The sequence below is a fragment of the Podarcis liolepis genome, assembly GCF_965112155.1.
Source record: "Podarcis liolepis genome assembly, chromosome: 15".
Taxonomy (NCBI): Eukaryota; Metazoa; Chordata; class Lepidosauria; order Squamata; family Lacertidae; genus Podarcis; species Podarcis liolepis.
Window position 1 is genome coordinate 33,996,129 of NC_139566.1, and position 24,122 is coordinate 34,020,250.

The 24,122-nt window shown below is 44.7% G+C and overlaps 1 protein-coding gene across 1 annotated transcript in view; it reads left to right on the plus strand.

Annotated features, from left to right (window-relative positions):
• ZDHHC8 (zDHHC palmitoyltransferase 8) overlaps positions 1-24,122 on the plus strand; it is a 134,294-nt gene that overhangs the window by 85,652 nt on the left and 24,520 nt on the right. The window contains exons 2-7 of the mRNA XM_083479038.1: positions 9,047-9,168; positions 11,772-11,929; positions 17,982-18,154; positions 19,439-19,541; positions 21,543-21,634; positions 22,633-22,765. Coding sequence (XP_083335164.1) covers positions 9,047-9,168; positions 11,772-11,929; positions 17,982-18,154; positions 19,439-19,541; positions 21,543-21,634; positions 22,633-22,765 — 781 coding nt within the window. The remainder of the gene's footprint in view (positions 1-9,046; positions 9,169-11,771; positions 11,930-17,981; positions 18,155-19,438; positions 19,542-21,542; positions 21,635-22,632; positions 22,766-24,122) is intronic.

The following is a 24,122-nucleotide window of genomic DNA, read 5'->3' on the forward strand; positions in this document are numbered from 1 at the left end:
TGGTTTAACCCACAGCAGCAGTGTTAAAGTGGGATATCAAATCCAATCTTCTTTTTCTTTTTCTTTTTCTTTTTCTTCTTCTTCTTCTTCTTCTTCTTCTTCTTCTTCTACTACTACTACTACTACAATCAGGAAGACTCAGTTTGTGTTTGGGTGCTCTGGATTCTTCCAGGACACATGCCCTTGTGTGTCACACCCATCACTGTCCCTACTTAACACCCTGAGTGCTTTTGCTTGCTGGAGTGTGTCCTTGAACTCTTAAGGATGCTTCTTAGTGGTCTAGATGGAGGATAGACAAGGATGTGTGAATGTGAAGACCTAATGCACAACGGAAAAATTCACTTTTATTGCTGTCCTCACGTTTGCCTCTGGCCCCTGACATGTGGCCCTTGGAAGCCTGTCCAGAATGGAATGTGGCCCTTGAGCTGAAAAGTGATTCTCTATTCATGCTTTAGGCTGTTGGTTACCAGAATTAGGCATAGCTGAATGCCCTGCTGTTATTGGCCAGCCAGCCAGCTAGCCTTTGCTTCAGTGTGTGTGTGTGTGTGTGTGTGTGTGTGTGTGTGTGTGTTTACAAGAAAGAAATTAGCATTGCTGGTGCAGCAGTGTGAAGAGTGAAATAGCTTCTGTGGGAGATTGGGAGGCTTGAGGCGGCAGTCATGCCAGGTGAGCTGTGGCTTTGCAGAGAAGAAACCCACCATAATATCCCTTGCTATGTTCTCCTGGCATAGCTGTCAAGTGTCCCTTATTTGAAGGGACAGTCCCTTATTCCAGCGCCATGTCCCGCTGCTGTCCCTTATTGATGGATGTCCCTTAAATGTCCCTTAAATGATGCCTCTTAAATTTCAAAGGAAGCAGCTCCTCTCCCTCCCTCCATGCCGGCCAGGGAGGAGGGAGGCTCCAACTGTGTTGCTTGGCTGTGTTGCTCACCCAATAAGAAGTCTAAGAACGACTGGGGGGTGGAGCTTGCATGCCTTGTGTGTGGCTAGTTAATGCAAGCTGAGAGGGTTTTTGAATGCTGGACGCCATTTTGTTGCATGTGCTGCTGCAAACTTTGCAGTGCAAAGCCAGGCCGGGGAGCCATCTTAAGTTGAGGCTGCATAGGCCTTGTGGTGCATGTGATTCAGATTCTATTCAGTTGAACCTCTGGTTACAAAGTTGGTTGGACAGTGTTCTCGAAGCTACCAGCATGAGTTTGACCAGACTGCAGGAGGACTGGAATGCCTGGAACAGGTGAGGCTGCAGGTCCCTTATTTTGGCAGCTGGTCCCTTATTTTCAAGGCTGCTGGCCCCTTATTTTCAAATCTGTAAATTGACAGCTATGTCTCCTGGCAGTTAATCTCTGGCTTCTCCAAGGTCATTCACCATCGTTGCAATTAGGCCTATGGGTTGAGGTGCCTGGTGGGGCCTCCTCAAAGCCAAGCTGGATGTCAGGACCTGATGGGAGATGCAGCCCCAAACATCTGGTGGGCACTGAGTTGGCGGCGGCTGAGTGAAACAATACAAGCAATTGATAAGATTTGCTCTCCCGCTAAAGTTACCCCGCCAGAGTGAACTGAGAAAGCTCTCTGAAGGAAAGGCAGGAGGTACAGGTTGAAAAAGAATGTCCGAATGCCCCTGTCTCCACATCAAAATTCCTAGTTGGTTAAGGGAGCCGGGTTGCATGTTAACCAAAACAAAGCTTCCTTTCTCCGTACAGGCAGCCAACCAGCCTTTTGAAGTTTGCTCTGCCAAATGAGTGGGAGAAGTCAGGTTTTAACAGGCAGTCACTTGTGACATTTCCTGGAGGAAAGGAGGTTGGGAAAGGAGAGAAAAGCTGTGCTGAAGGGTGCCGAAACTGCAGACTAAAATAAACAGAACATGGGACTGCATTTAGTATGCATGCTGTAGTTATCTCCCGCTTGGACTACTGCAACGCGCTCTACGTGGGGCTACCTTTGAAGGTGACCCGGAAACTGCAATTAATCCAGAATGCGGCAGCTAGACTGGTGACTGGGAGTGGCCGCAGAGACCACATAACACCGGTTCTGAGAGATCTGCATTGGCTCCCAGTACGTTTCTGAGCACAATTCAAAGTGTTGGTGCTGACCTTTAAAGCCCTAAATGGCCTCGGTCCTGTATACCTGAAGGAGCGCCTCCACCCCCATCGTTCAGCCCGGACACTGAGATCCAGCGCCGAGGGCCTTCTGGCAGTTTCCTCATTATGAGAAGTGAGGCTACAGGGAACCAGGCAGAGGGCCTTCTCGGTAGTGGCGCCCGCCCTGTGGAACGCTCTCCCAGCAGATGTCAAAGAGATAAATAATTACCTGACATTCAGAAGACATCTTAAGGCAGCCCTGTTCAGGGAAGTTTTTAATATGTAAACATTCTACTCATGTAAAAACACGCTGATTCCCGGACCGTCCACGGGCCAGATTTAGAAGGCGATTGGGCCGGATCCAGTCCCTGGGCCTTAGCTTGCCTACCCATGCCTTAGCTCATTTGGGAAAATTCCTCTCTTGGCAACTTGCCCTGCAGGATGTTGTAGGGCAGTGACCCCAAAACAGGCTTAATATGCTTGTGTTGTACATTGTGTTTTGGTTTTGATCATATTGTTTGTTTTGATATGGTACACCCCCTAGAAATTTTTTTGAATACAGTGAACACTTGGGTTGTGAACGTGATCCGTGTGGGAGACATGTTCGCAACCCGCAGCGCCGAGTCTGCGCACGCGCGGGTTGCGATTTGGCGCTTCTGCGCATGTGCAAAGCACAATTTTAGTGTTTTTGCGCGAGCGCCGTAACCCAGAAGTAACCTGTTCCGGTACTTCCGGGTTTTGCACAGTGCACAACCCGAAAACACGCAACCCGAAGCGTCTGTAATCCGAGGTATGACTGTATTAAGCACTTTAGAAATGCTTTCACATCTATAAATAAATGCATAAATAAATAGCCTGCCTGCATTCAGTTCTACTGCTAGTGGGCCAGAGAAGGAGCAGCTATAAGGAGTTTGCCACCCCTCTGTTCCACCCAGAAAGGACACTCTGCTCCAATTCCTACTTTCCTCTGAAGTCCTCATTCCTTTTTCCTTTTGTGAGCCTGCAGGCAGGGATTTATTTTTGTTTAATCTCCATGCAACACTTAGAACATTTCAGGTGTATACTTCTTGCTGCTTCTGCTGCAGATTTTGTGTGTGTGCGTTTTGAGGTGGGGCAGAGGCTTGTGCTAGCAGACAGAGAACATTAGAAATGACCTTACGTTCCTATGTAAAAATACCTATAATAAGACTGGCTGTATGCATGCATGTGCATAATTCAGGAACACTCATAGCACCGAATGCGGTGTATTTCAGAGGTGAAATCGCCCACTTCTGTTTCTCTTTCGTCTTTGCTGTGTGCGGCGGCACCAGCAGTAGCAGCATCAAACCTCAGAAAGGAATTTTGGGGAGGAAATGGCAGGTGCCAGTCATTGGCCATTAAGAGGAGTGATGCATAGGCTGTTTTATGTACATCCCCACCCCTAAACTTTTACTTCTCCTAAAAAAAATAAAAATCACCAAATGCCGCATAAAACCATTTTGCTGCCTTGTAAATCAGGTGGTGAAATTGTTGGACCACATGTGACTTGGATATTCTGGAGCACAGACTGCACACAGGGAGGCAAACGCCAATTCAGGTTTCAACCAGGTTTATTTGATTTGCATATGCATAGCAAATAGGGACCCGGGTGATGCTGTGGGTTAAACCACAGAGCCTAGGACTTGCCGATCAGAAGGTCGGCGGTTCGAATCCCCGCGACGGGGTGAGCTCCCGTTGCTCAGTCCCTGCTCCTGCCAACCTAGCAGTTTGAAAGCACGTCAAAGTGCAAGTAGATAAATAGGTACCACTCTGGCGGGAAGGTAAACGGCGTTTCCATGTGCTGCTCTGGTTCGCCAGAAGCGGCTTAGTCATGCTGGCCACATGACCTGGAAACTGTACGCCGGCTCCCTTGGCCAATAAAGCAAGATGAGCGCCGCAACCCCAGAGTCGGTCACGACTGGACCTTTACCTTATGCATAGCAAATGGTGCAGTGCAATATGTTCGCAATCTGCACACCCCAATCAGGGTGCGCCCACTTTTTATAGACTAAATAAACAGAGAGTGAAAGTCTACATTCTTACCCAATCTCTAACATTCCATGTTTCTTCCTTTTGAAGGCTTCTTTGTTCGTCTGCCGGCTGTGGCCTTGCTCTCTTATAACAGTGGCTTTGTTTGTCTGCCCGCTATGGCCTTGTAACAGTAGCATGATAACCGCATGCTGAAATTTCTATTTCTGAGGCCCTTCAAAATGTGGGGGCCCAATTTGGTTTGGCAATACACACCTGCTCAAAAGATGTGCGTCAAATATGATACTCCGGCAATTCAAATCTAGCCTTGAAAGCATTAGGAGGATTGGTGGCTGTTCAAAGGGATTAAAACCTTTCAGATTTCAAGGGCAAGAACCATTCAGGAAGTACTAGGAAAGCCTATTGTTTTTGCCTCTCAAAATAATCCGAAAGATGCTATGGATGAAGACAGAGATGTAGATAACTGCAAATAAGCTTATTGCCAAAAACTGGAACTCATGGAAAATTCCAACCATGAGGGAGAGGTTGCAGAAGGCTTAGCTTGCTAGGATCTTGCGTAAAATTACTGCTATAATCCATGCTCGTGAAAGCAATTCAAGGGCAAGGCAAGTATTTGTTTGTGACTGGGAATTGTTCATCTGTTTTTTTGGAACAATGCATTTACTCAACATAATGTCAAGGAACACATGCTGGCGATGTCATAGACTAGTGATTTGCAATTAACCTAATTGAAACTCCCTTTCTTTTCTGCTCTCGGAGACTTTTTCTTTTTGGCATTTCTGTGCAATTTGTAATAATATTATTAATATTTGTTTAAAATGTTACCCATTCTGTGGGCGTGGGAGGAAGGGAAGCACATCATCTAGTTTGTACCATCTCGGGCCAGCCGCACAAGAACAATTTGTACCAAAGTATTTCAGGGAAATCCTTTGTTAATCAAAGCGTGTTACAGCTGGCCTACCAAGCATGGGAGGTAGTTTCATACAACCAAGCGGCTTTGGCCCAAACTAGATGTGCAAGGCAATCACCTATGTGTTAAAAGTTTATCCTGTTCACATATAAAGTGGGGAATGGAGACGTCTGCTTTTTAAACAAAACAGAAGCTTGTTAAGCATTTTTCTCACTGCCAGTATTATCATTATCATTATCAAAATCATCTGCAAAGCTGCACACACATCAAGAGATAAGACAACGTCTGCCATTGGACTCCGAATCAAATAGGCATGACACAAAAGGAAAAGGGAATGAGGAGGGAAGAGGAAAACATGAATTGAAGCAGCTTTCTTTCACTAGTCAATGGATAGAGCCTCTCTCCCCATGCCATGATGTTCACTGTCAGAGGCAAGGAAGTTTAGCCTCCCAGTGACCCTTCCTCTCTTGGCTGCTGCCAGAGGACAGAGGATGCCTTTTTTGGTTTTGAAGTAATAGAACCGGGCCAGGGGGAGGAATGCTTGAAAGTTATAAGGGGGGAGGTGAGGCATGGGGAGAGGGTTGGGTATTGCTTTCCTCCCCATGCGCACCATTTTGTGCAAAAATGCAACACCACCACCCTGCTTTATTCGTGAATAGGGCAAAAACATTGCCCCACGTGTTTAGATTTGACTTTTGGGCAAATCTAGAACACTAGCTCTTCAAGGACTTCCTAAATCAGGCATAGGCAAACTCGCCCTCCAGATGTTTTGGGACTACAACTCCCATCATCCCTGCCCACTGGTCCTGTTAGCTAGGGATGATGGTAGTTGTAGTCCCAAAACATCTGGAGGGCCGAGTTTGCCTATGCCTGTCCTAAATGAAGGTTTAGAGACTTAAAAACATACTTTATACCAGGCTTCGCCAACCTGATGCCCTCTGGGCTACATTGGCTCCCAGTACGTTTCCAAGCACAATTCAAAGTGTTGGTGCTGACCTTTAAAGCCCTAAACAGCCTCGACCCAGTATACCTGAAGGAGCATCTCCACCCCCATCGTTCTGCCGGACACTGAGGTCCAGCGCCGAGGGCCTTCTGGCAGTTGCCTCATTGCGAGAAGCCAAGTTACAGGGAACCAGGCAGAGGGCCTTCTTGGCAGTGGCACTCACCCTGTGGAACGCCCTCCCACCAGATGTCAAAGAGAAAAACAACTACCAGACTTTTAGAAGACATCTGAAGGCAGCCCTGTTTAGGGAAGCTTTTAATATTTTGTTGAAAGCCGCCCAGAGTGGCTGGGGAAACCCAGCCAGATGGGCGGGGTATAAATAATAAATTATTATTCTTAATTCTGGGCTACAATTCCCATTAGCCAGATGGGCAAAAGGTGCCGTATACAGAGTCAAATATCTTCCCTCCCTGTGGTCCAGTTAATGTCTTCACTGTTTGGAAGCAATTCTGAACTATCTCAGGCAGAAGTTTTGGCACAACATTTAGTACCCGAGATCCTTTTTAAAGTAATAAATAAATCAATCTGAAGATGTGAAGCATTGAACTCAGAACCTTCAGCATGCAAAGTGTGCTCTGTGCCACTCAGCTATACTGAGCTTTTTGAAAAAGCTTTATTCTTGATTACATTTTAAAGCAGGGATGGGATACCCGTACCTTCCAGGTGTTGCTTCCAGGTCCCTACTTCCATCAGTTGGGAGTATGGCCAGTGGCCACAAAAGATGGGAGCTTTAGTTCATCAACATCTGGAGGGCTGCAGGTTCCCCATCCCTCATGCGGCCGAATGACATGGCAGAGCTTTACCTGATAGTGATGTTTACCCAGTAGTGATGTTTCCCAGTAGTGATATTTTCCCAGTAGTGATGTATGGAAGTGAGAGCTGGACCATAAAGAAGGCTGATCGCCGAAGAATTGATGCTTTGAATTATGGTGCTGGAGGAGACTCTTGAGAGTCCCATGGACTGCAAGAAGATCAAACCTCTCCATTCTGAAGGAAATCAGCCCTGAAGGACAGATCCTGAACCTGAGACTCCAATACTTTGGCCACCTCATGAGAAGAGAAGACTCCCTGGAAAAGACCCTGATGTTGGGAAAGATGGAGGGCACAAGGAGAAGGGAACGACAGAGGACGAGATGGTTGGATAATGTTCTCGAAGCTACCAACATGAGTTTGACTAAACTGCAGGAGGCAGTGGAAGACAGGAGTGCCTGGCGTGCTCTGGTCCATGGGGTCACGAAGAGTCGGAAACGACTAAACAACAACAACATACAGTATTCCTATCTTACCTTTTGCATTTAAGCTGGCAATTTCATTCACAACTGCTTATCTCAGAACTCAGTTCTGCAGTTCTCAGCAGAGCTGCAGCAGTTTCTTTTTTTTCACAGCGCAGTTTATACCCTATCAAAAAAACGAAAAAGAGAAAGAAATCCAGAAAACAAATTATACAAGGAACAATGGTAGGGTGGAGACGAAAGAACTCTGGCTAATACTAATAATGATTCACTGTGTCCTTTCTTTAAACTTCAGTGAACTCATTCAAATATGCAACTCCAGTAAATGAACAGATTTGTTTATGGTTGTAGGTTTCCTTCCATGATGGAGTTGGTGGCACTAATTTCCTATTGAAAAATAGCCTATTAATTTTCACTGGGTAGCTAATTAGCCGCAGAGTCTAAAGAGGTAGAGCCTCCAGTTATCGGACGTTGACTTGCCAGGTCGTTTGGGGCAAACCAGGAACACCTTTCCATCATAACGGCATTAGACACGGGAACGTTCAAGCAGTAGTCACAAAGGGCGACCCAGGAGCACACTCTGAACACGCTCCCGATTCTTCCTTTGCAGTTGCAGTGTGAACTCAACGCCTTTTGATTTTGGCACCTTCTTCAGTCCCCTTGCACGCGGTCAGGAAAAGAAGCCAAATTTTAAAAAAGCATTCAGTTCAAGCCGCAACCGCAAAAGAAGAACCAAGATTATTCTTGCATCTTGAAATCAAGCCAGGGTTGCACAGGAAAAAACTGAACAGCAGCTGCCCATGGTGGAATTGCAACCAAGTGTGAATGGGTTGGATTTGCAGTGGTGCCCTGGCCCGCCCCAGCTAAGGAAGTCTGATAGTTAAGTCTTTATTGATGAAGAAGCACTTACAGTGCTACCTCGGGTTAAGAACTTAATTCATTCTGGAGGTCCGTTCTTAACCTGAAACTGTTCTTCACCTGAAGCACCACTTTAGTTAATGGGGCCTCCCGCTGCTGCTGCTGCGCTGCCACTGCACGATTTCTGTTCTCATCCTGAAGCAAAGTTCTTAACCCAAGGTAATATTTCTGGGTTAGTGGAGTCTGTAACCTGAAGCGTATGTAACCCAAGGTACCACTGTATTTCTGGGTTAGCAGAATCTGTAACCTGAAGCATCTGTAACCTGAAGTGTCTGTAATCCGAGGTACCACTGTACATCAACTCTGAATGTGGTCTGAGTGCACATGCACACACATGTTTCTAGCCACTGGGCACTGTCCCCCACGGATCTGTGCCTTGCAGAGTAGTTGCAGCGACAGCAAGACCCACCCTGCTCCCGGCTTATATACGCTCCCCTGATGGGTTGCACTTCCACATCCTTTGAACCACATCAGCAAGGCTGAGGGGGGGACAGTGCCCAGTGGCTAGAAACATTCATGTGCATGTGCATGTGCATTCAGAGCACGTTCAGAGTTGATGTACAGTAGTACCTTGGGTCTTGTCGTCTGAGTAACCCAGGACCTCCATACATGCTGCCCAGGCTTGCAGGAAAACAGTGCTGGAGGCAGCAGTTGCAAGTTACCACTCTCTGCAGCCACAGCAGGCGCTGTGATTCTCCAGCGATTTGACTTCAAACTCCACTGTCTCTCGAGACGGACAGATGCCAGCAACATCTCTGCTTCACTCCTACTTTTGCCTTTGGGGAATGCCATATTAAAATGTGTTCGGGTTGAGATGCTCTAGGGTGGGAGACACTGACAAAGGCAAATCATTTGACAAACTAAGACTAATTCCAACCTCGCTTTTCTCTTGTATGCAGGTGCCCCTGGTTAACAAGAGCCGTCTCTCCAGCCATCCCTCTATACAATGGGCTCGTGTTCCTGTTTGTACTCGCAAACTTCAGCATGGCGACCTTCATGGACCCTGGGGTTTTTCCACGAGGTAAAGCTGGACAGGATGAGGGCGGGTGGCTCGGGGAAAATATGGGCAGGAAGGAATGAAGGCAAACAAACAGATAATAATAATAATAATAATAATAATAATAATAATAATAATAATAATATCTTTAATGTCAATGTACAATCTGTGTACAATGAAATTAACTGATCCTCCCCCCCAAACACTCAATCTCATTGCACTTTGTCTGCTTATCACACAACACACCAATCCTGAATGTCAGTTGCACTATATTATTTTCCGTTCAGCAGCCTAACAGCCCATGGATAGGAACTGTTTTTTAGCCTACAAAATGGCACAACCAGCTTTTATCCCCCCCCCCCTCCGCCACTATTAATACCCCTAATAGGAAAATCAGTTAACTGCCTTAATCTGCAGTTTGGAGAACTCCTGTTCAGAGTTCTAGCCAGCCAGCTGTGCCCTGTTCCATCCTCCCCACCATCACCAGTCTTGTCCCGTCCATCCGTCCCCCGCCTCCCGCAACAGATACTCTGCGTTCTGTTGCTATCGAGCATGCTCAGTCCTCATCAGACTGGTGGGGGTTTTTTTAATGCCACTTAGGTTTCCCCCCACCCAAATTGATGGACTTCTGTAACCCTTGGGGGCTCCTCTGAACATGTAGATACCTCCCTCCTGGATGGTGCAATTTTGGCCAAGTTGTGTTCTATAAACAGAGAGTGAGTTTACTATTGGTAAATAGCAGGGATGGGCAGATGGGAGTTGCAATTCAGTAATATTTAGAAGTGCACAGATTCCCCATCTCTGGCATATTGGAATTGTTGTTGTTATTTAGATGTGTTAGTCACCCGTATCCCAAATAGGATCATTCATTGTTTATTTGCAATGGATTGCCATTGTGAACAGCGACAAATGCTCTTGTCAGGTGTGTGTGTTCGCGTGTGTGTCTGGCTTCAACTCATGCAACATGCCAGCTTTTATCACGTTTGATGGGAGATGTGCTGGTAAACACTATGCAGATTCTTGTCTGGATAGCTTAGCCTCTTTCTTTTGAAGTGCCTGTCCTTTTAAGTCATGAAACTAGCGGCTTGTTCCTGCCTTCTCAGGAGCCTTTAGTGCAATGCTGCTGATGTTTGTTTTTCTGGGGTTTAGGCTTTATTCAATGCGTTACCTCTGCTGAGATTTCCTAGTGACGCCAAGCCTGTCACAAATGGTAGAGGAGGGAGGTAAATTTATACTGCAGGTGGGCACTCCATGGAATATGTATTTTTAAGAGCAGAAAACACTGAATATATAAAATGGGATGTGAGGAAGGAGGTTATGTTAGCCTAGCCTTCTCCCCTGATATTCTGATTTTTAATGTGCTGGGGGTTTTATTTATTTATTTGCGCTTCCACACCTTAGATTTAAAGCACATGACTTCCCCCCAAAGAATCCTGGCAACAGAAGCAGCCTTAACAAACCACAGGATCCCAGGATTATTTGGGCGAAGCCATGTGCTTGAAATACATGGTGTGAATGTGACTGTACAGTTTAGACATGAGTTTCATGTATCATTCCCTCTGTTCCCAATGATCAGACTACAGTGGTACCTTGGTTGTCATAGTTAATCTGTTCCGGGAGTCCGTTCGCCCCCCGGAACTGTTTGAAAACCAAGGCGCAGCTTCTGATTGGCTGCAGGAGCTTCCTGCAGCCAATTGGAAGCTGCAGAAGCTGCATTGGAAGTTCGGCTTCCAAAAAACGTTCGCAAACCAGAACACTTACTCTAGGGTTTGTGGCGTTCGGGAGCCGATTTGTTCGGGAGCCAAGCCATTCGACAAAGCCACTTCCGAGCTGGAGAGGAGGTGGGGTTGCGGGCCCACCCCCTCCCCACGCACGCAGGGGCTGGCTCACAGCCCCCGCGAGAGCAGGGGAATCCTCGGGCGCGTCACCGCCCCGGCCAGCCAATCGGAGTGCCGGGGAGGCGTGGCCTAACACATTTAAGGCTGGCGTGCCCGGGGACTTTCCTCTCTTCCCCGTTCCAGCTGTGTGTCACTGGTAGAGAAGAAGAAGAGTTTGGATTTGATATCCTGCCTTTCACTCCCTTTAAGGAGTCTCAAAGCGGCTAACATTCTCCTTTCCCTTCCTCCCCCACAACAAACACTCTGTGAGGTGTGTGGGGCTGAGAGACTTCAAAGAAGTGTGACTGGCCCAAGGTCACCCAGCAGCTGCATTTGGAGGAGCGGAGACGCAAACCCGGTTCCCCAGATTACGAGACTACCCCTCTTAACCACTACACCACACTGGCTCTCACTGGTAGGGCTATAGTTCAGTGACTGCATCCTCTTGCCTAGACAGTGGTGAAGGGCCAGAGCTGCGCTAGAGCAGTTTCTTTGCATGCAGAAGGTCCAAGCTTCAATCCCTGGCATCTCCAGGTGGGGCTGGGACAGAACTCTGCTGGAAAACCCAACAGTGGCAGTGTAGGAAGTACTGATCTAGATGCTCCAATAGTCTGACTTGGTACCAGGCAGATTCCCACTGTATTACATTGTGCTGTGCTCTTAGCGGTTTGGCGCTAACCATCTTCTGCCTCCATCTAACCATGTGTTTTCTCCTCCTTTCCCGGGGACGGGGTTGAAACCTTTGAGCAGCAGACGAAGACGAGGATAAAGACGACGACTTCCGAGCTCCGCTCTACAAGAACGTGGAGATTAAAGGGATCCAAGTACGGATGAAGTGGTGCGCCACCTGCCATTTCTACCGCCCTCCGCGCTGTTCCCATTGCAGCGTCTGTGACAATTGTGTTGAGGTAGGACAAGGCTCCCCTGCCCACTTTGGGGGAAGAGACTCTAGCTCCGTGGTGGAGCCATAACAAAATATGACTCCCCAGTACAGTCAAACCTTGGTTGTTAAACATAACCCGTTCCAGAAGACCGTTCAACATCTGAAACGTTCAACAACTGAGCCGTGGCTTCCGATTGGTTGCAAGAGCTTCTTGCACTCAAGCGGAATCCGTGGCAGACGTTCGGGTTCCAAAAAACATTCGAAAATTGGAGCATTTACTTCCGCGTTTTGGCATTCGGGAGCTGAAACGTTCAAAAATGGAGCCGTTCGAGAACCAAGGTTTGACTGTATCCTTGAGCATTTTGCGGAGAGGGAAATCATAGCTTAGTTTTAACTAGTTTAATTTTGCTTTTGTTTGTTTTTTAATGTTGCATACCATCCTGGGATCCTGCATTGATATAAAAATGTATGGTGGTAGTATTTAGCATGAATATTTGGCTCAACAGCATTGAGCTTGAATCCCTGGGTTCAATATACTTTTTCAGCCATTGACTTTTTTTGGTGAGGTCAGGACTGTTACTTTTTTCTTTTCTTTTTTAGCTTCAGCCCCCTAATAGCAAAGTATAGTGGAGATTTCTAGCCTGATCTGGTGAAGAATGCAGCCAAAGAGACAAGGAAATGTTGTTTGTAAACTAGAGAACTGTGACTCCAGGATGTTACTGTCGGGCAAAGTGTAGCTGTCCTCCATACCAAAATTATTCGGGGTCATTTCTGTTGTGAGGCCATTTCTTTCCATCAGTTGGTTGACTAAAGTTGTAATGCTAACCCCACTGAACTCAATAGGACTTACTTCTAAGAAAGTAAGAGTAAGAAAGCACTCTTAAGTCTTTAACACAATGTTTAAAAGTAGTCAACTGTGTAATTAAAAAGGGAGGGGAAATCTAATCAGTTGTAATAAGCAGAAACTCATTAAGTGAGGTGTCAAAGGCAGCCAGAGTCAATTGTAAAGCATTCTGACTGTAATCACAAGATCGGTCGCAATGAAAACTAACGGAGCAGAATTCATTCTCCGAGAAACAAGAACAGGATTTTAATTCTAACAGCAATTAAAAAAAACCAACCCTAACAAACCTTTAAGCGGGTTTCAACATTCTCTTTTTTAAAAAATAAAATCTTCTTAATTTTGAAATTTACAAACAATTATCAAACAACCAAATTAAAAAGAGAATTCCATAGATTCTCCTGAACTTCCCTCCTCCCCTTTGTGGGTCCTTATGTTAACTTTTTTCCTCCTGCAACTTCTCTATTAATCCCAGTCTGTTAAATCTCCATTACAACCATAGGTCAACATTAAACTACAAGTTTCATTCCAATCCTATTCATAATATTAATTGTTTACAATGATAAATTATATGTTTTCCCCATTCCTTATTAAAATTTGGGTCTTCCTTATTTCTAATTCTTCCAGTCATTTTGGCATACTTCATCAGTTTAATTTGCCATTCTTCCCTGGTAGGGAATATGTCTTCTTTCCATCTCTGGACAAGTAACATCCGAGCAGCAGTGGTTGCATACATAAATAGTCTTTTCTGATCCATTGGTATTTCTGTACCTAGAATTCCTGGAAGGAAATCTTTGGGTTGTTTTTTTTAGAAAAGGATATTTTTTTTAAAAAATTCTCCAGTTCATTATATTAAAAAAGGTAAAGGACCCCTGACAGTTAAGTCCAGTCACGAATGACTCTGGGGTTGCAGTGCTCATCTCGCTTTACTGGCTGAGGGAGCCGATGTTTGTCCGCAGACAGTTTTTCTGGGTCATGTGGCCAGCATGACTAAGCCGCTTCTGGCAAAACCAGAGCAGTCCTCGGAAACGCCATTTACCTTCCCACCGGAGCAGTACCTGTTTATCTACTTGCACTTTGATGTACTTTCGAACTGCTAGGTTGGCAGGAGCTGGGATCGAGCAACGTGAGCTCACCCCGTCATGGGGATTCGAACCACCAACCTTCTGATTGGCAAGCCCTAGGCTCAGTGGTTTAGACCACAGCGCCACCCAATCCTTAGTTCATTATATACCGTCTCCCAAAATTCTTTTACTACTTTACAAGTCCACCACATGTGATAGAAGGTACCTTCTTTTTCCTTACATTGCCAGCATGTATTCGACCTTGTTTTATATATTTTAGCTAATTTACCAGAAGTACCAACGGTACATCATTTCAATGTAATTTTCTTTCAAAGTATAATATGCTGTAAACTTCAGATCCCAGTTCCATAACCTCTCACATGCTGTAAGTTGTATATTATGTCCAAAGTTCCTCGCCCAGTGTATCATAACTGATTTAACCTGTTCATCTTTTGTATGCCATTCTAATATTAGTTTACACATTTTAGAAAGCAACATTCTCATAAGGTTCAATGGGTGTCGATACTGTGCTATATTGGAGCCAAATAATTCTTTATTGTATTGTATTTAGTGAAGTATTATAATAGAATTTTTGAAGTCTTAACACCTGCTGAACTTAATGACAATGGAAGGGAACGTGGAGATCATCTGGTCCAGTGGTGAAGAACCTCCAGCCTTCCAGGTGGTTTTTTTGGGGGAGGGAATACTCATCTGCCCATCACCTGATGTCATATGGCTGTCCTGACCTGTGTGGCCTGAGGGAAGGCAGAAGCGAGGAGGCCCAGAGCAGGGAGGACATGCATCATCAGCTCCCAGCTGGCCTGAGATGACTCTGTCACTCTACATGTCAGACAACGCAGTTGTTTCAATGTTTTGAACTTGTAAACCGCCTTAGGTGCCTTGGCAGAAAGGTGGTATATGAATCAGATAGATAGATGATAGGTAGATAGATGATAGATAGATATAGATAGATGATAGATAGATAGATAGATAGATAGATAGATAGATAGAACAATAGATGATTGATAGATAGATAGAGGATAGATAGGTAGCTAGGTAGATAGGTAGATAGATAGATAGATAGATGATAGGTAGATAGATGATAGATAGATAGAGAGAGAGAGAGAGAGAGAGAGAGAGAGAGAGAGAGAGAGATAGAACAATAGATGATAGATAGATAGATAGAGGATAGGTAGGTAGGTAGGTAGGTAGATAGATAGATAGATAGATAGATAGATAGATAGATGATAGGTAGATAGATGATGATAGATGATAGATGATAGATAGATATAGATAGATGATAGATGACAGATGACAGATGACAGATGATAGATGATAGATGATAGATGATAGATGATAGATGATAGATGATAGATGATAGATGATAGATGATAGATAGATAGATGATAGATAGATAGATAGATAGATAGATAGATAGATATAGATAGATGATAGATACATAAGCCACAGTGCTAAATTCAAAAAGAAAGAAAGAATCTACTTCCTTTCCAGCCTCTGCTTGAACGTGGCACTTTTAAAAAATTCCCATCTTTTTCTGCCACCCTGCACAGCAACAGGAAAAGACACGAGATTCGAAAAGCATTGGATTCAATGCCTGTTCACTCAGCCTGTTTCAAGACCCAGATGTTAGACTACACCTTCCATGATTCCTGACATAGGCCATGCTGGCTGGAATGGATGTGAGCTGTCTGGAGGGCGTCACGTTCTCCGCCCTTGAACTAGATGATGTTGAACTAGAATTTGCAAGAGCCATTTGCACAAGAGAAAGCCCTAATCTGAGCAGGGAGCTCACTGTGGAAGCGCACTCACTGAGGCCAACCTTCCATTTGGGCAGGGATGGGGAAACTGTGGCCAGGTGCTGGACTACAACACCCATCACCCCTGAACATTGACCATGCTGGGTGGGTCTGATGGGACTTGTAGTCCAACAACGTCTGGCGGGCATCCAAGTTAGGGGAGGTTGCCCTACAAGCTTTCCCCCGAGGAAGCACAAGGAGACCAGCTGTCCTTTTTCCCTCCCAGTTTTCCGAGTAAGACATAGTGCAGACCATCTTGCATCACTTCCCGTCCTGGTTTGCTGTAGCAGACAGCATTCCTACATTATTAAGCTTTGATTGCTTACCGAGGAGAATAAGCAGAGCCATTAACAAACCTTGAATCAATAAGCTTTGTCATCAGACCAAGCCGTCTATTGATTTCCCCCTCCCTTTTTGGCGAGGTGAAACTCCTATGTGCTTATGTATCACACTGGTGCCAGGAGACTTGGTCACAATGAAGCCTTTATTGGCGTTTCAATCCAGAGGCTCCCTTTAAAAGGCAAGAGTCGTCATTCATTTGTTTCATTCACATCCAGGTTTTAAATTTCACAATCACTTCCAATGGAAAGCATAACTTAAATGCTGCAGGGCGAGATAGCAAATGCGGGAGACAGGCAGTCCCCACAACCATTCTACTCGCACAAGACAAGCCCAAATCTTCCTTTCCCAGTGGCACGTGGGATAAATTGGTTCTGTCCACACATGCCTGAATTTTGCATGCTGCCATTCAGTTGGTTCCAGTTTTTGCCAGGCCCTTGAGCAGGTAGACCTCACTCCGTCCCACCAAACTTGTCTTGGAAAGGATGGCAATGGGTAGGGCATGCGACTCAATATAGCGCCCTGCAGTAGGGGCACATAGTCGTTTGGTAATGAATGAAAGATTTAGCCAAATGAAGCCCTACATTCAACATTAATCCCATGAGTAACAATTGGGCTTGTTTTCAACAGCTCATTTGTCCCGGTCACTTGGGGATAGGCAGTGGGCCTAAAATTTTGCAGGTGCCTTCTGATGGCTACCACTTTATTTTCCCAGAATGCCCCAGAAGTTGCCACTTTGCATGGGTATTGCTGGGAGAAAGGGGTTGCTGCCACCACCTGTGCAGACTGCCATGTTCCTATGATGGCTGCTGTTTTTTTTTATTTTTATCAACCATTAAGAGATAGAGGGAGAGAAGAAATAAGTTGGTTACAATATTGAATGATGACTGCCATCTCCACCACCACTCCACCACCAATGCTCCAGAATGAGGCAATATCTAGAGCAGCGTCTTTCAACCTTGGGTTGCCAACGGTTTTTTGTTTTTTTTGACTACATATCCCATCATCCCTAGACATTGGCTTAAGCTGTCTGGGGCTGATGGGAGTTGTAGTCCAGTAGTGTTTGGGGGCCCCAGGTTTGAAAAAGTCTGTTTTTATATTGCTGTGCAGCACCTTGAGTGTTGTTGACAACACACTTTCTGCTGTTCAAATTAGAAACCAAGTTATGTACAGTTCAGGAAAATGTGAGTGTAAAAGCTTAGCTTTCAGCAGTTTAACTTAAAGTGGTGTTGGTGCGGAGGCAGAGAATTCAGCTTCTACCTGGGCATGGGGTGAAGCCATCAGGTACCTTATTTTTTTGCTCTATAAGACTCACTTTTTCCCTCCTAAAAAGTAAGGGGAAATGTGTGTGCGTCTTATGGAGCGAATGCAGGCTGCGCAGCTAACCCTGAAGCCAGAACAGCAAGAGGGATTGCTTGTTTTCACTGCGCAGAGATCCCTCTTGCTGTTCTGGCTTCTGAGATTCAGAATATTTTTTTTCTTGTTTTCCTCCTCCAAAAACTGGGTGCGTCTTGTGGTCTGGTGCGTCTTATAGAGTGAAAAATATGGTAATTACTCTGCCGCATACCAAACTATGATGCAGATATAATCAACCCACATTTTCTCTTTCCATAGAAGTCCACTTTCTCATTGGGTCTTTCTTTGACAGGAAGGGCCATAGCTCAGTGGTGGAGCATCTGCTTTGCATGCAGAAGGTCGCAGGTTCAATCCCTGGTGTCCCTACCTGAAACCCAGGAAAGTCACTGCCAGTCAGTGTCGACAGTGCTGAACTAAATGGACCAATGGTCTGACTTGCTGTGTTCCTTTTTTTCTAAGCAATGGGACCTAGGACCAAGTTTAAAAATAATGAAAAGCTCAAGATTCTCAAAATAGTGCAATCCAGCCCGATTCTGTGGTTTTGTTGTTGCCAACTAAATACCGGGCAAAGCAAAGTTGGAAATTGTGGGTGGCATCTGTGATAACGTTGCTTCTTTCCGTAGCTGTATGTTATGCTGTGTCTCTTCATTTCTTTGCAAGGATTTTGACCATCACTGCCCTTGGGTTAATAACTGCATAGGACGGAGGAACTACCGATATTTTTTCCTTTTCTTGCTGTCCTTAAGCGCCCACATGGTTGGAGTGTTCAGCTTTGGGCTTATCTATGTTTTACACCATGCGCAGAAGCTGGGGGCGGCGCCCACAGCCATCACGTATCCTTCCTTCGGTGTTTGGGATGTTCAAGAACTGTGCAGAAGGAACCGGGCAGATGGGGCCTCTCTTAGGACCTGCACAAACAGCTGGCCCTTCAGTCATGGTAGTTCTACGACTTCTCCCAGCCGCATGGCCGGTGATTGGGGACGATGGGAGTTCTGCAGCCCAAATAGCACATGGAAGGTCCTAGGTTCCCCATCCCTGGTGCAGATGTTTTATGCAGCTGTCAGCTAACATGGCATGATGCAGGGTCCAAAAGCCCTCCTGGCCTCCTCTGTTTCTGCTGGAGAAAGGCTGTGGCCCAGCTAGAGAACCTACACTGCCTGTAAACGGTGCCAGGTTCGATCCTCAGCATCTCCAAGGTAAAGTAAAGGTAAAGGGACCCCTGACAATTAGGTCCAGTTGTGACCGACTCTGGGGTTGTGGCGCTCATCTCGCTTTGGTGGCCGAGGGAGCCGGCGTACAGCTTCCGGGTCATGTGGCCAGCATGACTAAGCTGCTTCTGGCGAACCAGAGCAGCGCACAGAAACGCCGTTTACCTTCCTGCTGGAGTGGTACCTATTTATCTACTTGCACTTTGATGTGCTTTTGAACTGCTAGGTTGGCAGGAGCAGGGACCAAGCAACGGGAGCTCACCCCGTCATGGGGATTCGAACTGCCGACCTTCTGATCTCCAAGGTAGGGCTGCCCAAAACTCCCATCTGAAATCCTAAAACGCTGCTGCCCATCAGTGTGGGAAATACTGAACTAGATGGACCAGGAGACTGACCCAATATAAAGTAGCTTCCTGTGTTCGTTTCTCATATTTCCAGCTGGGTGCAAGGCGAGTTGCAAAGCAGCTGCACTCGGCGTACTAGCACACTCCACCATTCACCCTTAGACATGGTTTGGCTTAGTGTTGTGTTTTGAAACAGATCAGTCTCTCTCCCAGCTAGTGCAGAGTTTTCCCTTTCTTCCTTCTAATTCTGTTCCCTTTTGTGTCTTGTTTTCTAGATTGTGGGCCTGATAGTTTTTATTCCTCTACAGTTCTTAGTATATTTTTAGACACCTTTATCAATAATAAATTATGATAATGAAGAAGAAAGCTAAGTAAAATCTCTGTAGTCAAAGGCAGTATACCACCCACTAGTATTTGCCAGAGGACAAACAAATGGAGGGAAATAAGTTTCACTGGGTCTTCCCTGCCCCCAAATGGAGGACGATTATATTCCAGGTTATTTTTTCTGCTCCTTCAGTCATTTCGTCATCCTTAAGTATAGAATTTCCTTAATGCTAGCATACAGTATGGCTGTCATGTGTGTGGCGGGTTTGTTCTTTATTCCAGTCATTGGTCTCACAGGTTTCCATATTGTTTTAGTGGCCCGGGGACGCACTACTAATGAACAGGTAAGATGACATTATTATTATTATTATTATTATTATTATTATTATTATTATTATTATTATTAGCAGGAGTAGTAAAAATGTATACCCTGCCCTTAGACTGCATTAGCCGGGCAGCATACATGAAAATATTAAAGATCACCTCCAGCTTATCATTATTTTGGGGGAGGGATTCAATAGTGTTCTGGAAATTTGGGTTTGCACAGTTAAAGTCGCACTCTGTCGTGCTCTGTTGCAACAAACCTGCATTTTCATTTGACTTTTTCCACTTATGAAGGTGACAGGGGAATGCACAAAAAAGCGTGAGGTAACGATTGATTAGCTTTCAATAAAAAGCAGACATCTTATCATCTCCAAACAAGCTCTGTATAAGCAAAGCAGAGATGGATGCTCAATAAACAGTTTGCCTAGAGGAACTCAGCGACGCAATAAACACATTCAAAGATGCAAACAGCAGATAGATAAAAGCAGGAATTTGCATGGTAATGTATATTTCCATGGAAACATGTGGCCCTCCAGGTGTGCTTGAACTGCAGTTCCCATCAGCCCCTGCACATGCAATCAATGGCCAGCGATGATGGAAGCTGTAGTTCAGCAACACCATTTCAAAACTTGACTTCCTTCCCCCTCTTTCTGCAGTTCCTTACATTTATTTTTAATATCTTCTGCCTATCCAAATTAACTTGATTTGTTCCTTTATTCATCTACTTTAAAAATATACTCTTATGAAACTGCAGGTTATTACAGTAATCCTGCCAAAGTTCTTACCAGTTTACAATTTGTCTGTAAATAGTCAATAAACCATTTCCATTCTTTTATAAAAAGTTTGTTATCGTGATTTCTTATTCTTCTGGTAAGTTTCACCATTTCTGCATATTCCTTAAGTTTTTGTATCCATTCTTCCTGCTGAGACTTCTTTTCATTTGAGGGCAAGTAACATTCTTGGTGCTATAGTAGCATTCATGAATATGTTTCCATACAGTTTTGGTAGTTCTGTCCCTGTAATTCCCAAAAGGAAAGCTTCTAGGTTTGTTTGTTTTTACAAACGTTATTTTAAACACCCTTTTCCATTCATTATATATCATTTCCCAGTAAGTTTTAGCCTTACTACAAAACCACCACATATGATAAAAATAACCTTCTTTCTCTTTACATTTCCAACACTTACTTGATTTAGATTTATACATTTTTGCCAATTTACTCGGTGTTAGATACCATTGATATATCCGTTGCATATAATTTTCTCTTAGGCCATCACATGCTCTCAGAATTTTTCACTGAACTTCTGCTGCCCACCATTGCCAGTAGGGTTTATGTAAATAAAGCTAAAAAACAGCTTTCCCCTACATGTGGGAGGAAAATGGGAAAGGGAATGGGGGCCTTAGGGCAGGGAAATGATAGGCAGGGTAAAGGAAAGTAAGTACTCCCTTGCTCCCCAAGGAGCTTTGCTATTTAAATTTTATTTTAAAAGCATCTAGGAACTGCTGTGGGCTGCTGGGAGACGTTTATTGTAGTCTTTCCCCAACTTAGTTGCCTCTAGATGTTGGTGGGACTACAGTTTCCAGCATCCGTGACCACTGCTCATGCTGGCTGTGGCTGATGGGAAATGGAGTCCCAACAAACATCTAAGGCAGGCATGGCCAAACTTGGCCCTCCAGCTGGGACTACAGTTCCCATCATCCCTGATCACTGGTCCTGTTAGCTAAGGATGGTGGGAGTTGTAGTCCCAAAACAACTGGCGGGCCAAGTTTGGCCATGCCTGAGCTAAGGGGAACCAGTTTGGGGAAGGCCGGTCTTTTCTGGTGCGTAGAATTTCTAGAAGCACCGAGTCGGCCATTGCTGGAAAGAGGACACTGTGCTAGATGGATCTCTGGTCTGAGCAAGCAGGATCCTTCTTAAGGTCTTACGAAATGGGGCACAGGTGATCAATGTGTTGTTGGTTTCTAAAGGGTTGATTGATGCTTCACGTACCTGTTCAAAGTGCCCTGAATGTTATAATTCCAGGTGACGGGTAAGTTCCGTGGGGGAGTAAATCCTTTCACTCGAGGATGCTGCGGTAATGTGGAACATGTTCTCTGCAGCCCTCTGGCACCCAGGTAAGCTAGGAGGAGAGACATATGAAACTCTAGCTACTGAACAAGGGTGAATCCCCACTGTGTTTTTATTGTGTTGCAAAAGTCAGCTTTGGGCCTGGACAGCCTGTTTCAAATCTACCTCCTTGACTTATTCACATGTCTTGGTTGGAGGGAACATATCAGTGGCTCAGAAAAGGTTTCCCCTCTCTTCTCTCACATAGGAGGTGGTGCCTCTTCTACGATGATGCTAACAACCTTAAGGTTTTCTTAAAATATACTTGTATTAAATAAATATAATCCTGCATGTTTCACCGGAGGTCTCATCTTAGAAGAGGCAGGAGAGAATGCCTCGCCAATAATGATGCCTTTCTCATGGCAGGCATCATAATCTAAAAACAAAAATTATATCCTATATACTTTCTCCCTCTTTAGAATGATTGCTTTTTCTCCAATTTCCGTTGTATTCAGTTTTAATGGATTAATCAACTAAAACCATATACTTTCTTCCTTCAAAATGAGTGCCCCCACCACCACCGCCAATTTCAATTGTAAGCAGATTTAATAGATCAACAAAAAAATATATACTTTTTTCTCCTTTGGAATGATTGCATTTTCTCCAGTTCCCAGTGTACGCAGATTTAATGGATTAATCAACTAAAATCATGTCCTTTCCCCCTTCAGAACAATTGTTTTTTCCTCCAATTTCCAACGTTAGCAGATTTAATAGATTAATCAACAAAAACCCATATACTTTTTTCTCTCCTTTGGAATGATTTTCTCCAATTTCAAACGTATTTATTTCACAACATTTTGATGCTGCTTGATTGTTATAAAACCCTAAGCGGTTTAAAGTTCACAGATGTAATGAATTATCTGAAGCCCATAAACAGATCTGTTAAGGCAGAATCTGATGAGAGTTGTAGTCCAAATCATCTGGATGTGGGCACCAGGTTGGGGACAGCTGCTGCATGTCAAGAAGACTTTGTCTTCAAAGGAGAATTGCTTACATACTTTCTCAGGTACATTGTTGAGCCAAAGAAGAAACAGCCCGTAAGTGTGAAACCACCGTTCCTGAGACCAGACTTAACTGAGCGACAGATCACAGTGAAGATAAGCGACAACGGCATCCAAGCCAATCTCAACCGGAGCAAGGTAAAGCATTCATGGCATCACAGATTTCAGGTCCCTCCAGATTGGTGGCGGCTTGGGGCAGGTATATTCTGCAACATGTCATTGATGCAATAATAGGGCACGAGTGATGGGTTGTTTTCCTTGTTCTGCGATTGTTCCATTTGTTATTCTATAATTCTATATTGTTGTAACGCACCCTGGGACCTCATGGTGATAAGTAAAATACAGTGGTACCTTGGCTGTCAAACTTAATCTGTTCCGGGAGTCTGTTTGACTCCCGGAACCGTTCGAAAACCAAGGCGCAGCTTCCAATTGGCTGTAGGAGCTTCCTGCACTCAATTGGAAGCTGTGTCGGAAGTTTGAGTTCCAAAAAATATTCGCAAACCAAAACACTTCTGGGTTTACGGTGTTCAGGAGCCAATTTGTTCGGGAGCCAAGCTGTTCGACAACCAAGGTACCACTGTAATGCTAGACACTTGAAACTGATAGACATGATTCATTCAGGACCATTAAGTTAAACGGAATGGAATTTAGCTGGATGCAACCCACAATAAAATAAATAGTTTGGACCTAACCCTTTAATTGTATTTGCAATCAGAGTGGTTTAAATACTGAGTTTTCCTTTGAATGCTTGTTTATGGATTGAGCTGGAATTCTAACAGGTACTAGAGATGCAGTCGGAGGGAAATAATAATTTCAGGCTAATTACTTGAAGTAAAAATGCTTGTGTGTGTGTGTGATGCATAAATATATAATCTCATTCATTAGTTTGTTTACTAAGCATGTTGCTACCTCTCAAAGCTAGTAGGAAAACAGATGGAAATGTGATCAAAAGATTCTAGGACTGTGTGCGCACTCCTGTTACCGTATTTTTCGCTCTATAAGACGCACCAGACCACAAGACGCACCTAGTTTTTGGAGGAGGAAAACAAGAAAAAAAATATTCTGAATCTCAGAAGCCAGAACAGCAAGAGGGATCGCTGCGCAGTGAAAGCAGCAATCCCTCTTGCTGTTCTAGCTTCTGGGATAGCTGTGTAGCCTGCATTCACTCCATAAGATGCACACACATTTCCCCTTACTTTTTAGGAGGGAAAAAGTGAGTCTTATAGAGCAAAAAATATGGTAATTCTGCATCCAGTGAACTCCACTGCATGTTTGAAAAGAATCTGTATCTACCCTGTATCTGTCTTGCTGTTTCTTATGAAATGCTGCAAGCTGGTGCCATGCATACACACACACCCCGGACACAAACCAGTTTTGCTCTGAATTGAGAAGAACAACCACCTAGCTGCTTTTTAAACCAGTAATGTGTTACACAGCCTAGTAATTCAGGGATATGTATTCTGGGGGCTCCGTGCACTTACGAACCAAATCTAGG